The sequence below is a fragment of the Cavia porcellus genome, unplaced genomic scaffold (assembly GCF_034190915.1).
Source record: "Cavia porcellus strain 051 isolate PalLab524CR breed Dunkin Hartley unplaced genomic scaffold, mCavPor4.1 scaffold_32, whole genome shotgun sequence".
Classification (NCBI taxonomy): domain Eukaryota; kingdom Metazoa; phylum Chordata; class Mammalia; order Rodentia; family Caviidae; genus Cavia; species Cavia porcellus.
This window is the reverse complement of record NW_026947515.1, coordinates 15,799,434-15,814,674: the sequence shown is the minus strand read 5'-3', so window position 1 is coordinate 15,814,674 and position 15,241 is coordinate 15,799,434. Positions and strand designations below refer to the sequence as shown.

Below are 15,241 nucleotides of genomic sequence, written 5' to 3'. Positions count from 1 at the left end.
AAAGCTCATGAACACAACCGCAGTGAATGAGGAACCACAGCACTGGACCTGACTGTTAGCCAACACCCGAGGCCTTGAGTGAGATCTCTCTGAGCTTGACTTCTGAAGACTGTCCAGCTAGTTGCATAGCTTGTGTTGCGATCTGTTCTTGTGTGCCAAAATTGTTAACGCAGCTTTACGGGAATAGCCCCTCGCCTCCCTTCTGCAGGCATGCTGAGACTTCCTGGGCAGAATTCCTGGGGCCTCCACTGGCATCTTCACGTTGGCAGAAGCACGAAGCCGGCCTCAACTGCACAGCAATTGCATCCGGCTCAGAGTCAGGCTGCAGCCCCTCGGCCACCATGGTGGTGCTGATGGATATAGTCGGTGTCACTTGTGCAAAGAGTTTTCTGGCCACATGGGGGCAGAGTCCAGGTGTCAGTGTGGACTAACAGAGTGCTCTATCTGAGGAACCTCGCTGCCTGCTGTTTTCAAACAGCATGGTGCTGCTCTGCAGGGCCCTCCTATGGATGTGTGAGGCTAAGAGACTCAGGGGAGCTGAAGCTCAGGCCCTTGATTTGCTAAGACAAAGCAGGTAGTGGGGTGATCAGCTGAGCTGAGCCCCCAGTTGTACTTCGCACCCCCAGTTAGGTGTGGCGAGAGGGCTGTCAGGCAGAGGACAGTGGGTGGAAAATCCCCAGGTCTGGTCATCTGAATGAGAGAGGCGTTCTTAACTGTGTGGCTGGGAGGATTCCAGGGAGAAGTGAGAAAAGAAAGAAAGGCCTTCTATTTCTTCCTTTGGCTTGGGTGGCAGTATGTGTGTGACAGTCACTGGGTAGAGAAAAGTGCCCCAGATAACCCCAGTCTGGATTCATCAGCATCAAAAAATCTGGGAACAGCTTCTGCCCACCAGCACTCGGCTCTCTGCACAAAAATACGTTGCTGTTCATGATGCTGACATAGTCAACTTCCAAGGACAGATTAGAAGAAATAGCCCACGAGGCAGGAAGCCTCGGATAAGAAAAACAAACAAACACAAGGAACCCTGATTCACAATTGCTAGCTTATTGGTGACAAATTCATTTTCTTTGATAGAACTTGCACTGAAATTATTAATGCTGGAGGAAAAAACAAAGGCCCTGGCCTTCGTTCATTCAGTCATTCAACAACTGTTGAATGAGCACCTGCTCAGTGCTGGTGCTGTAGCAGCTGCTGAGGTATACATATAAAGAAGATGCAGCTCTTATCTTCATGGAGCTCATACTACAGCCATGAGCTAGCACGCATTAGTGTGATCTAACATGCCTTAGAAGACACAGACCAATGGGTGGGCTGGGGACACAGTGTGCCCAGCAAAGCTCGCGGAGGGGACGTCATGTTTGAGCTCAATGCTAAAGGTGGCCCAGCGAGAGATTTTTTTTTTTTTTTTTTTTTTTTTTTTTTTTTGCGCAGTAGGAAATCACTAGTTAATAGATTACATATTGCCATCTTAGAAATAATTGTTCAAGTCACAGAATTAAAGTTTGTAGAGTGGACCTTCCAGCAATGATACTGCAAACAGTTCTGTTCAATGATCCATTAGAACTCTGTGATATCATTTTCTGAGAGATTTTTAAGCAGAGTGACAAGGTCAGATTTCACGTTAGAAGGAAAGGCTTGCATGGAGAAGAGGGTGTTAATTATTTACAGCGTGCCAAATAGAAATGTCCTTGGAGAGGTCTGCCATGTGAACTAGTTGCTTCTCTGATTCTCTGTCCCTGGCACATTTGCAAGTGAGGCAACAACCAAAAGTTTAGTCTGTAGTCCGGGATTCTGGGAGTCAAATGACGGTGGGGCTGAGGTCACGAGGGAGTCTTCTTGGCATTTTTTCCCTTTGATTTTACTGCAGTCCCACGATTACGGCTGTTGCCCTTGTGGTGTAATTGCCAGATCTCTGGAGGAAGAATTCTCTTGCGACATTGGCTGGCAGATCCTCTGGAAGCAGCACTTGACAAAGAGTGTGGGGCCCCTTCTTTCACATCTACAAAGTTACCCTAAATCCCCGGGACAGCAGAGGTGGCTGTGAGTGTGACGGCTGGATCCCGAGGTCCGTCAATGGTAGTAACCTCTTCCTCTGCAGCAGGGCTCCCCAGCCCTGGCACCAGTCATGGCTGGGGCCGGTAATCACGGTAAAGGGCTGCCCTGTGCATTCCTGGGCATCTACCCATCCGATGTGAGTAGCCTCTCCTGCTACTACCGAGCGGTGACAATCAAAGGTCTTATGGGGACGACTCGCTGCCAGCTGGAAGCTGTTCTAGAGGACACCTTCCCATTCTGCTTCTCTCCATTTCCACCAGTTCTCCTTTCTGTCTTAATGGATCTCTCGGGACCACTCCGCCCACTGGCTGACTCTGCTGAAGCTTGCATTCCCTGACATGCATCCTCGTTGGTCTTCCTTACTCTCTGGCCAGTTCTGTGTAGGTTCCTGACGCCTTTCATCCTCTTCCTGGCCTCTGGTAAGGCTTGGTTAATCTTTATGCTTTCTCTCTCTCATCCATTTCCAGGAAAACGCCTTGTACTTGCCAGATACTCTCAGATTTATCTCCATCCCAGATCGCTCGCTTAAGCCCCAGACTCATCTCTTTGTTCTATACATATCCCAGGCATCAAAAAATCTACTCATCTCGCTACAAAATCCAGGCCTCTTCTCATCTGCCCATGTCAGTAAACAGCGTCTCACTGCATCCTCATGTTGGTCCCAGCTCCTCTCTTGTCCCCACTGTCCCCAAGGGTCATTGTCCCCAGTCCATGACCAATGCCTGTCAAGCCTATCTTTGAAAACTAGCTGAAAAGGGGCTGGGGATTTAGCTCAGCGGCATAAGCACCTACCTTGCAAGCAGGCAGTCGTGGGTTCGATCCCCGGTACCGATAAAAAAAGAAAAAGAAAAAGACAAAAAAAAAAAAAAAAAAACTAGCTGAAAATTATCTGTTCTACTCTATGTCTGCTGTTGACTCCCTAGTTCAAGCTACCACATAACCTAACAAAACACAAATTAATTCCATGTTGATGGTCTCACGCCTTCGCTCTGCCACAGCAATCTTTGAAAAGCATAAGCCAAACCATACAACACGCCAGCTCCAAAGTCTTCAAAGGCATTGCACTGTTACTTGAATAAAATCTAAGTGTTTTAACCGGGCCCGTTCCTCCACCGCGCCATCCTTTGGTCCATGCTGCCATGACCGTGTTGGCTGTTTCCTGCACGTGACCCTGGGCCTCCTGTACGTGCCGCATCCTCTGTCAGAAATGTCACCCCCCACCTTCCTCAGGGTGCAGGGCTCAGCAGGGCTTAGCATCCTGTTCCTTCTTCCCCAAACACCAGCGTCTCCCTTACAATATTTTTAAATCCACTTTGCCCTAATTCAGTTTCTCCTTATACACTTCTGGCTTCCACTGGTGACTTTTTTTTTTTAAATTGGTACCAGAATTTGAACTCAGGACCGCCTGTTTGCAAGGCAGTTGCTTATGCCTCTGAGCTGAGTTAAATCCCCAGCCACTGGTGACTTTTAACTCCATGTGTACCCACTGGGTTATTTCTTTACTCTTTGCCTCCCCTGCTAGATTGGAAGTGCTAGATTTGAAGACAGTGAACCCGAGTGTCTCTTTGGTTCACTGCTATCTCTCTATTTTACTGTCACATGTGATACTTAGTGAGAGAACTCTAATAGGGTTTTGTGTGTGTGTGTTTCTTTTGGCTTTTTGAGACAAGGTTTCACTATGCAGTTCAGGCTGGGCTCGAACTCACTTTGTAGCCCAGGCTGACCTTGAACTCAGAGTGATCCTCCTGCCTCAGCCTCCTGAGTTTTGGGGTTACAGGCATGCATCACCATGCCTGGCTGGGAACTCTAAGTATTTATTGGATGAATGCCAACTCATTTCTCATTTCCTTGGTGCAGCTGCATCGAGGAAAGAACACTGAATGATCCAGAGAGTGAGTTTTGGACATATCCATGAATAACTCCATGAAGCATGACAAGGGTGCTCCACGGATCTGCGATCATCCAAAGAGACTTCCTAGAGCACAAGGCAATGGCTCACATGTTCACTGACCAGGTGATTTCTTTCACTATTCCTTATTTGTCCCCAAGCTTTCCACTGCATTAGGAAGGTGCTCCCTGAGGGCCACACCAAAGCAACCCCAGACGAAGTGCTGAAATTAATTCCATTTTCTGGCAACAATGCCTTTCTGGAAGGCCCCAGAGTGGCCAGGGAGGCAGGATGTTCTGCAAGTTCTCAGTGCCCTTTCTCAAGAAGCCACAGACATGATGGGCAACCACTTCACCTGCATGTCCTCAAAGCCCCATTAAGTCTCGGTGGCCTTGGTATGAGACCGTACAGGAAGGCTTGTTTGAGCCTTCTTGTCAGCAGGCCCACAGTTACGTGGAGAGCATTTAACTCTGATTTTCTTAAAACGCACCGTTGTGGTTGGCTGCCCCGTGTAGTATAAGTTAAGGACATCAACATGCTCAACCTTTGGGGCCACGTGTGACACACAGTGATTCACATCAGCCTCTCCCCGGCCCATTAAGCGGCAGCTGCTGAACGGCTGGAACTGCACTCAAGCAGCTGCACATCCTCTGAGATCAGGTAAGACTTTTGAATATCCGAACAGATCTCAAAAAGTGGAGGAGAGAAAACCAAAACGTGGAAGAAAAACATCAAAACAGATCCACAGCGGAGCCCAATCTGTGTGCGAGCCAGTGGAATTCACTTTAACAGGTTTACTTATTACGTCTTCCATCAACCTTAATGAAGCTGAGAAGTTTCAAGGTCCACGTGTTACAGCTCAAGGACAAGTGTGGGGCCCTGGCTCCAAGCATATTATGATTGGCTGCGTGTTACTAAACAACAAAAATAGCCTTACATCTGTTGTCATTGCAGGGCTGGGACATTACTTACAAGAGGGTCACTCGAGTTCCACCAGCAGCCACTAGTAAAATACTAATAATATAGAGATGGTGACTTGCACTATCAGAAAAATAAAAAGAGAACCAAGGCAAAAGGCAGCTTCTGGTGAGGTGGAAACTAGAGGCAAAGATACTCTTTGAAACATTAAATTCTCAGCCAGGAAGCAAAAAAGAAGCCCTCATAAAGGTATTTGTTATTTTGGGAAAAGTTCTCAGTCAATAGGAGCCATCAAAGTTTTGAGGCTCAATTTTGGCAGGGCCAGGGCTGGGGATCAGAGCCAGGGCTTTGCACATACGAGGTAAGAGCTCTACCGCTGAGCAACACCCACTCGCCAGCATTTTCGTTGTTATAAACCAAAGATATTAATAAAATGCAGAGCCTGCCCTCACAGAATGCAGCGTTAGGGAAGCTGGGCTGCTGTGGCTCAGAGAAGGCAGCATGTTGGGTGGCTGAGCTCTGTGAATAGAGCTGTTGCACACAATGATGGCAGAGTCAGGCAGACAGGACGAGTAAATGGACAGTAACTGCAGGCAGGGCCGGTGACGAGCTCTGAGGAGCAGGGACTGAATTTTGAGACCCATATTTAAGAACCTAGCAAGACGTGAAACCAAATTCAATCAGCACAAGGACACAAGGACCCCAGGATGGAGTCACTTAAAAAGTATTTGTTGAATGAATGAATGAATGATTGCACGCACGAATGACTCTCAATGTGTCATCCACCTACTGCTTACCTCAGATTCTTTGTAGTAGCGTTCTGGGATTTCATCACAGGCGATATCAATAAAGCATACTTCTCTCTCCAAGTCTTTGGCTTCATTGTCAAAAATCTGAAAGGGCAGAGCAACATATCAAAGGTTAGAGATGCCAGCTGAAATCTCCAAGGTGCCCGTGGGTGGATACCACAGCGCCTGAGGCAGAGTCACCCCCCACGGTGCCTCTTCACACGGCTCAGTGCCCCCGGCGTGTGCTTTCACCTGCCTCGGGCTGTGCAAGGATCATGAAAGGGTTTTATTCATCACGTAGGTTTTGTCACATCAGAGGCAGGTGTAGCATCCATCACTGCTTGGTGAGGGTAGAAGAAAAAGGGCTGTTTTTAGAAGTTCACAAGTAAGGAAATAAATCTCTTCCAAAAACCTCTTCTAAAACTGAAATATGCTGACTTCTGGCAGCTAATCTACACAGGGAGAATGAAGACGGTGGAAAGGCTTTGCTCAGGTTTGAGACAAAAAGCAATGATATAGCTCACGATTTGGAGAAGAATAATTGTTTATTAAAATTTATTTAATCACAAAGTTTTCTATATCTTTACAAAAACAGTAATAAGCATATGCTTATTCGAAAAAAATGCAGATGGGCAAAAAGAAAAAAGAGAGAAACCACAATTCTATTGCCTAGGAATAAACACGTGTATGTTTCTCGATCATTTAAGAGTGTGATTTAGTGGTATAAGCACCTGCCTTGCAAGCAGGCGGTCATAAGTTCGATCCCCGGTACCGATAAAAAAAAAAAAAAAGTGTGATTTAGCCAGGTGTGGTGGCTCACTCCTGTAATCCCAGCACTTGGGAGGCTGAGGTGGGAAGGATCGTTGCAAGTTCGAGACCAGCCTGGGCTACAAAATGAGCTTAAGGCCAACCTGAACTGCATAGTGAGACCCTGTCTCAGAAAAGAGAAAAAAAAAGTATGATTTCCTTGGTGCATCTGTAGAGGTAACAGGTATCATGCTAGGCTAAATTCTGCTGGTGAGAATGTCCATTAATTGCCACTCCTCCAAAAAAGATAATCAAAAACACATAAATTTTAGTGCAAAGCTTAAGTCCCTCTTGCTTTTGCTATTGTCATGTTTTGGTCCAAAGGGGTGAACATCCTTTGGAAGCACCATGAACAGACTAGGTTTGGAATCCATTGCATGCTTGGAGGACTCTTAGCTGTACACCTCCCTCACTGCTGAGTTAGTTCCTGCAGAGAATCGTAAGTTAAGACTAATTGCATCAGACTTTGCAGAACAGGATGGTTGATGCCTAAGAACATTGTCTTGACTCAAATTTGGTGCCTATTAATAACATGATCTCCCACAAGACAGCACCTGAAGGCCTCCTTGCCTGCTACATGCTTCTCAGCTGAAAAATATTAGTCCTATCCAAATGCTTTCTGCGTGTATGTGTGTGTGGGTAACTATCCTCTGACTCTGCTCTTTGCTGTATTGCCTATTTTCCTCTCAAGTATGTGGAGGCTCCTTGGACACATCTCTTCAGCTTTCCCCGGATACACAGACTTCACAGGCTGACCTGAGCTGCCCAGACCAATTCCCTTAAAGGTAGAGAAAGATTGGTTCTTAGATCAGCCTCAATTCCTTCCACTGGCACCTGAAGCCAGGTGCCTGGGACACTGGGAGGGGCAGGCGGATCGCCTGGAAGTGAAATGGACGGGAGACAAATATTAAGTTCCAGTGTGAGTGCAGAAATAAGTTGCGAGGTGAAATACTGGGTCTCTGTGTGAGTTAGGGTCAGCGTTAGTCTCAGTCTCTTTTATGTGTCCACCCAGAGAAGAGATGTGTACATTAGGAAGGCAAAACAAAACACCTAACAGGGGAATGAGCTTCTGGAGAGTAAATGACGAAGAAGTTAAAGAGATTTGACATTTATTAGTAAAATCTATGGGATTCAAAGAAAGGGAAGTAAGCAGATATTAAGGGAGCTACTGACAAGTCATGTGACTTTGCCTAATTTAATTTGATCCTTCTCCCCCGCCACCGTCACCGCCAGTACTGGGGATTAAGCTCAGAGCTTCATGCGTGCACTCTGCCACTGAGCTACACACCCAGCCCTTTTTATTATTTTGTATTTTGAGCCAAGGTCTCATTAAATTGAGCACGTTGGTCTTGAACTCACCATCTTCCTGCCTCAGCCTCTCAGGTAGCTAAGATTATCAACTGGACCAGTTATCTTGTTACTGCCTTTCAGCTCCAAATCCCTGCTTAAGCCTTTGCCCTGTTACAAATGACAGGACCCTGCAACCCTTTCTCCTGTACAGCATGCACCACCCAAAGCCTGGTCAGTAGAGGGTGCTGGAGGGACACTCAGGATGTAGAGGACGGCTCTTCCAGGTCAGGATCTTGGAGGCTGTGGAGTCTGGGGGTGGGGCTATGCGGCGGGGCCAAGTTTCAGCTGCGCGCCTAGAGGGCAGGGCTGCTCAGTGACCTTGCAGTCCTGGCCTGTGGCCAGGAACCCCTGCCCTATGGGCCTGCTGATGCAGGCACTGTGCACCTCAGGCCAGGTGTGGCAGGGTGCCGAGCTTCCTCTACACTCCTGGCTGCCACCTTCATCTGGCCCATGCCCCACAAATCTTTCTGCTGCCTGGTGACTGAACCAGTTATGAACGGCAGCTTGGCAACTTCTCCACCTTCTCCAGTGATGAAACCCCAGCCACGGAGGAGAGCCCCTCCTAAGTTTGTCTGGCCCTGACTAATACACTCTTTGCAGGCAAGTGTTGCCCTAGGCTTTGAGGACTACAGAAATAGAAAGGACTAAGGTTTTGCCTATAAAAGTTACCATTTAGTGGGAAAGACAGTAGGAGCTGGTATCAAAAAGTAATGCAGAATAAAGTATGCTACAAAAATGATGAAAAGAAAAGACCATGTATATCTGGGGAGAGAAGCTATGAATTTTGACTCAACAATATTATGGGATTATATTATCATTTCCAGTCTTCAGATGAGAAAACCAAAGCTTAATGAGCCAGGAACCTCACAGAGCTCAGAGAGTCTTTGGTAGAGAGGCTGGGGCTGGTGAGCAAAGCTTCAGGTCCACCACTAGGCTCCTCCTGGAATAAAAGGCTGCTTCTTGACCTCCAACTGAGAAGATAAATATCAGCCAAAAGTGGCTCCTCCTCCTTTCTAGGAAGAAGAAATCACAACCTTGCTCTCCCCCTTCCCCTCCCCCTCCTCCTTATAAAATGTTTGTCTTCACTGCCATCACTGAGAATGACCCTGGGATTGGGATTCTTTTTTTTTTTTTGTCTTTTTCATTTTTATCGGTACCGGGGATCGAACTCACGACCGCCTGTTTGCAAGGCAGGTGCTTATGCCGCTGAGCTAAACCTCCAGCCCAGAATTGGGATTCTTCTGCTTCTTTGTGCAACAGCTGAGACTGCAGCAGATTCCTTCCAGGTGTAACTTCATACAGCTTTTGTCTCCTTCATGAATGCGATGTTTGACTTGCGGTAAAGTCTGTGAAATGCCAAGCATGGGAAAGTTTGCATTACCTCAATGCAAACATTTCAGGGCAGGATTTCCACGACCTGAACAAAGCCTCAAAAAGTCACTGAGGACCCAACATCTTCTTTAAGCATAAAATGACAAAGAATCTAAGTTCCCAGTAAATAATCTCCCAGTGATTTGTAAGGAGCTGCCCAATAAGTGGTAAGGCACGAGCTTCAGGTTTCTGTAGAGGAATCTGCAGCAGATGGCTTGCTTGTAGAATGAGCTTTGTTTCTTTTCCTACGCCTGAATTCCCTTTGCTTGGTATAAGCACTTTAATTCCTCATAACTTTCATTACAGTGCTCAACAGAGAGTGGGACTCTCCCACTGTGGGCGGACGGGTCCTAATGCTGGAAGTCAGCTGAGGCTTGAATTTACTTAAATTCTCTGAGTAACCTTGATCGAGTCTCTGCATCATTTTGATCCTTCTAAAATAAAAAAGCTTAATCTGGGAGGATGGGATTCAGGGAGCTTTTTGGAAGATCCTGGAACATACAAATTTGGGCAGATGCGTTTTTATGGAGCACGGATTCAACTACTGTTGTCTGATCACCAGAGAACTCTGGGCCTAAAAACTCTGCCGCTTCACGGTCTTTTTTGCTTTGTGGAAGAGAACTTATTTTCTTGAGATGGGACTTGAGTCTGGCAGTTCACTGAGGTGCTTTTCCCATGTCACCTGTAGTAATGTTCTAGTCTCTGTATACTTGTCATAGGTATTGTATTAGTCTATCTTTGTTACTATAACAAAATGCCCAAGGCAGGATTAGTGGTTGGTTGACAGTGTCAACTTGAGACATTTAGAAGCTTAACTAAATCAGCTTAGCAGTTCTACACCCTAGGGTGTAAGAAGACCCATCCTAAGGTGGCTGATCTCTGGATGGTATAAAAGGTAAGGAAGAAGAATGGATGAGGTTCTGTTTTTTGGAGGAGCTCCAGTCTTTGCCTTTGGCTTGGATGTCATCTCCTGGTTTCTAGTGCAGACTCTGGCTTTTGCCTGGGATCCCTCAGCCTTTTGACGTAGACTCTTCAGCCTTCTGTTGCAGACCCATCGGCCTGCTGGTGCAGACTTGCACAGGACACTGAAGTGAACTGCAGACCTTGGAATAATCCTTTGCCCTCTGGCGTACAGATACCCTCTGCACGCTGCCTCATCCGACTCTGTGGCTGACCATTGTGAGCCAACCTAGCTATTTCTTATACATTTGTGTATCACATGTTATATCTGTTTTCTCTAGTAAGCCCCTGACTAACACAGCAGGCTAACTACAATGACAAGAGCATTGTTTTATTCACAGTTGTGGACATTCAAGGGCATTATACTGGCATCAGCTTGGCTCTGGTGAGGATTTTGTAATAGATGACAGGAGTACATGTGAAAAGGTCACATCACCCACAACACCAAACAAGGAGGCGGAGCTAGCGTGAACTAGAGAGAGAGAGAGACTGAGAGACTTTGGGTCCCACACTCCCTTTGGGGACATGACCCCACGTGACTCCCTGACTCAACATCGTAACCTTGGGGACAAAGCTTCCAAAAGTATGAACTCTTGAGGAACACACCGAATCCATAACTAACCCATGGCAGACACACAGGGCAGAATGTGTTTATCCTCCTCCCTCCTGTATCTACTCACAGAGCATCTGCAGGGAATTTTGGTGCCAGTTTGGTCGACACCCCTAACCTCTGCCTCACACTGGGAAATAAACAAGAAGACAAACTCTTTTTAATATAAACTGAGCAGTACTAAAATGAGAAGGCAAATCTCTGGAAGAAATACTATCTTACGGGTTATAAAACAAAAATGGAGCAATTTCCTCCTTTTCGATAAAGCATTATGAACAATAAATACTAAGCATCTTAAAAATCTTCAGATATTTTGACCTAGTAAGTTTGTGCTTTGAGAATTTTTCTTAAGGAAAGAAGCTTTAGTAAAGGAAAAGCTTTATGCACAAAGATTTTTATCACAACTATTGTAAGGACAAGAAAAAATAGAGAAAAGACAGTTTATATGTCCCACAGTGGGACACTAGTCTAGGAGATTAGTCCATTTGGTGAACTGTTATGTGACATTTGTTGTAACTGAGCAGGGAGAGGTATACAGATAAGCAAAGAATATAACATTCTAGATTTGTTCTGGAGCAAGGGCATCTTTCTAGATTTCCTGATCTGTCTTGTTTTATTTCTAGATTCCCCTCCCCCCAATTCTGTGGTTTTTCTTATTTACAATCTACCTATTTGGGATGACGCTTATAAATCACAATTGACAATCTTGATAATCTCGGATTCTACAGCCCCTTTCTCTAAAAATAATTTTTATGGTCTAAGATCTAAGCTTAGATGAGAACTCTCTGTACTTTCACAACATTTCCCTGTACACATAAAAGTATTCTACAATATAAAATCTATTATTTTTTTTAATTGGAGGAGATTGACCCAAACTTAAAGTTGTGTAGATTTTTATCTTTCTGTTAGATGCCAAACCCTCTGGGGGATGCGAGGTAGAAGTGGTTGATTAGTATGGATTCCAAGGGAAAAAATCTACCGGTTACCTGGTTTTATGCTTCTGATATGATTAACAGGACAAAGAGGCTTAACTAAGCTGCTGTGCTTCCCTGAGTCTTTTTTCGCCCAGCGTTTGGGAAGCAGTTACCTAAGACATCCCGAGAAGGAACAAGATCAGCAAGAAGAAGCAGAATTATTGCTTCAACAATGCTTTCACCCAATGGCCATCACCACAATCTCAAAACAACAAATGAACCGGGCCTGGTGGCTCATGCCTGCAATCTCAGCACTCATGAGACTGTGGCAGGAGGATCGTTGCGAGTTCGAGACCAGCCTGGGCTTCAACATGAGCTTAAGGCCAGCCTGAACTGCATAGAGAGACCCTGTCTCAAAAACCACAAAACAACAACAACAAATGCTAGCAAGGTTATGGGGGGAAAAGGAACCCTTCTACATTGTGGGTGAGAATCTAAACTAATACAACCACTACGGAAATCAGTATGGAGATTCTTCAGCAAACTAAAAATATAAATTTCATTTGATCCAGCTATACACCTTCTGGGTATCTTCCCAGAAGAGTTAAAGACATCAAATTACAGTGACATAAGCACACTCATGTGTGTGGCAGCATTAACTCATAATAACTAAATCTAGGAAGTATCCTATATGTCTATCAACAGACAAGTAGATAAAGAAAATAAGATATTTGTACACAATGAGATGCTACTCAGTTACACAGGAGGATAAATTTGAGTCATTTGCAGGAAAATGAGTGTACCTTGAGACTATAACGCTAAGTGAAATAAAACTAGACACAGAAAGCCAAATATCACATGGCTTCTCTTATATGAGAAAGTCAATGTATAAATAATTTAGCAAGCAAAATAAAAGATAGATTACAGGAGACAACAAGGTAGACCTTTTTGCAGATGGGAAGGGCTTCTGGGATGTAGACAGAAGAGGAAGTAAAAAGGATTAAGATGACATGCATACATGTCCCAACTCCTCATGAGGAATGTATTCATTATGTGTTGCAAAAATGTATTCAAAAATAATAAAAGAAAAAACCCCAATGCTTTCAGTTGAATGCTCTGAATTTGCAAAGTGGCCATGGGCTTGGTGGAGGGAGAGGGACTGTAGTCGTGGGCCAGCACTTTAGACACGCAGGGCTAGCGCTGTATCTTGGTTTATTGATTAGCACCTAGCAGCCACATAGACAGCTGGGAACAGCCTGAAAACAGTTACAGACAAGGGGAGTAGGTAGGCGCCAGGATTCAGCCCGAGAACATTCTAGCTTGTTTTCCACTTGGCCAGTAAGCTAGGATAAAAAGAATGGTCTTCCTTGTCTCCTTCAAAAACATTTCTGCCTCTTCCCTTTTTTCTGCTTCCCAGAGTGCAGTTGGGAAGCTATGACCCGTTTTGAAGTTAGAGTTACTTGAAGGCAGTGCTCTGAATAAAGAGGCTGCATGCCCAGCAATGCGTGGATTTGGAAGTATTTGTTAAGTGCCTTCCATGCGTTCAACACCGTGCCTCTTAAATGTGTAAGAAGGTCCACTCTCAGGAGGCTTAGGACTTGACGAAGACTAGGTTTAATCAATAACATACCATAGAGTATATAATCCATATGTTAATAAAGCAGTCATCTCTTGGCACCCCAGAGATTGGTTCTAGGACCTCTTTTAGAGAGCAAAGTCCCTGGATGCTCTGGTAGTATTTGGTGTAGTATTTGCATAGAATCTATATGCATTCTCCTGTGTCCTTCAGATCCTCTCTAGATTGTTTATGGTACCTAACACAATGTGAATGCTGTGCAAATAATTGTTATGTTGTACTGCTAAAAAATAATAAGAAACAAGTCTGCAGGTGTTCTAAACAGGTGTAATGTTTTTCTGAATATTTTCCATCTGTTGTCTTGGAAGATTCAGGAAGTATGGATACAGAGAACCAATTTTACCTTTTTTTGATTTGTTTTGTTTTTTGAGATGCGTTCTTACTATGTAGTTTAGGATGGCCTTGCACTCACTGTGGGGCCCAGGCTGGCCTTGAACTCATGGTGATCCTCCTGACTCAGCCTCCTGAGTGCTGGAATTATATGCATGTACCACCATGCCCAGCTACTCCTACCAGATTTTAAAAGGTATGCTTCATACAAGGGTTCCCTGGTCCAAATTCAGTGTGAAGGGAAATGAACACAAGTCCACAAGGAGCTGGCCTAGGTTCCTTTTGGGGGAAGGAGGAGTGATTCACTGGCCATTTGGTGTTCAGAGGAAAGAAGAGTTTTATTCCACAATCTACTGCACAGTGAGGACCCCAGAGATGCCAAGGCCAGGGACCTGACTTACAGCTGCATATCCAGAACACCAACTGGTCGCACTGGGGGGCTGGGGACAAGAAGTGGCCCCAGAATCAATTTAGAACTGACCTTGGTCTTGGAGTGGAATTAGTGCTCCATCTGGCAATACAGCGGGAGGTGAACAGCTTTTATTTAATCCTCATCAAATGTTTTACTCACCACAGGCTTTAGGGGTATTAAGGCTGAGTGGGCAGAGATGAGTCTGAGGCTGGGTTAATGGCAGGCTCCCCTGGTAGATGGCCCCAGTGGGCAGATTCCGTAAGCCCCTCGCGCTGCGTGACAAGGCAGACTAAAGGCCAGGGTTTCAGGTTGGAGGTGCTTAAAGAAAACCCTGCCAGGGAGTGGTGGGGGCCAGAGGAGGGTGGCGGCCACCACAGCTCAGTGGGACCCTGGATGCTCTTGGGTTTTCCACACACGGTCCAAGTCCAACACTGAAAGCTCAGTCACCTTCAGTGTACTGGTTTGAGGATTTTGTTTATTTGTTTCTTTAAAATCTTCTTTTAAAAATAAAATAAAATAAAATCTTGTTTTGTGGTACTGGGGAAGGCACCCAGGGTCTTTCATATGCTAAGCAAGCACTCTACTATCTACCACCTCCCAGACAGTTTTTTAAAAAGAAACTTTAAATTGACACATAATAATTATACGTATTTATCGGACACAGTGTAATATTTCAATGTATACATATACAATGTGCAATGATTAGATTAGGATAATTGGCATTTTCACAGCCTCAAACATTCATCATTTCTTTGTTTTGAGAATATGCAAAATTCTCTCTACTAGCTATTTTGAAGCATCCAGTAGTTGGTGTCCACCATAGCTATTTAACAAAACAAGAGAAATTGTTCTTCATATAACACAACTCAAGGTTTGCGATCTCTGTCTATCTCTCTCTCCCCTCCATGCCTCCTCCATTCCTTCCAGTTTTTCCTGGAGCTGGAGATCCAAACGAACCCAGGCTTTTATTTGTGTTAAGCGCAATTCTGACACGGAGCTACACCTCCAGCCTGAGGTCTTCATTTTACGGGGTTCTAAGTAGACCCTGGGGGAAAGAACTTCAAAGGAGTCCTCTCTCCAAAAAGCTGTCTCTGAGCCTAGGTCCCCTTCCAGGCCGTTGCAGAGGAGGCATCCAGAAGGAGGCAGAGAGTGAGGATGCCGGAGGCCCTGGGGGTGTGGGCTGGTCATGTGAGGACATCCCT

The 15,241-nt window shown here is 45.3% G+C and overlaps 1 protein-coding gene across 1 annotated transcript in view; it reads right to left on the bottom strand.

Moving 5' to 3' along the window:
* Pitpnc1 (phosphatidylinositol transfer protein cytoplasmic 1) overlaps positions 1-15,241 on the bottom strand; it is a 269,794-nt gene that overhangs the window by 49,978 nt on the left and 204,575 nt on the right. The window contains exon 6 of the mRNA XM_013148395.3: positions 5,659-5,754. Coding sequence (XP_013003849.1) covers positions 5,659-5,754 — 96 coding nt within the window. The remainder of the gene's footprint in view (positions 1-5,658; positions 5,755-15,241) is intronic.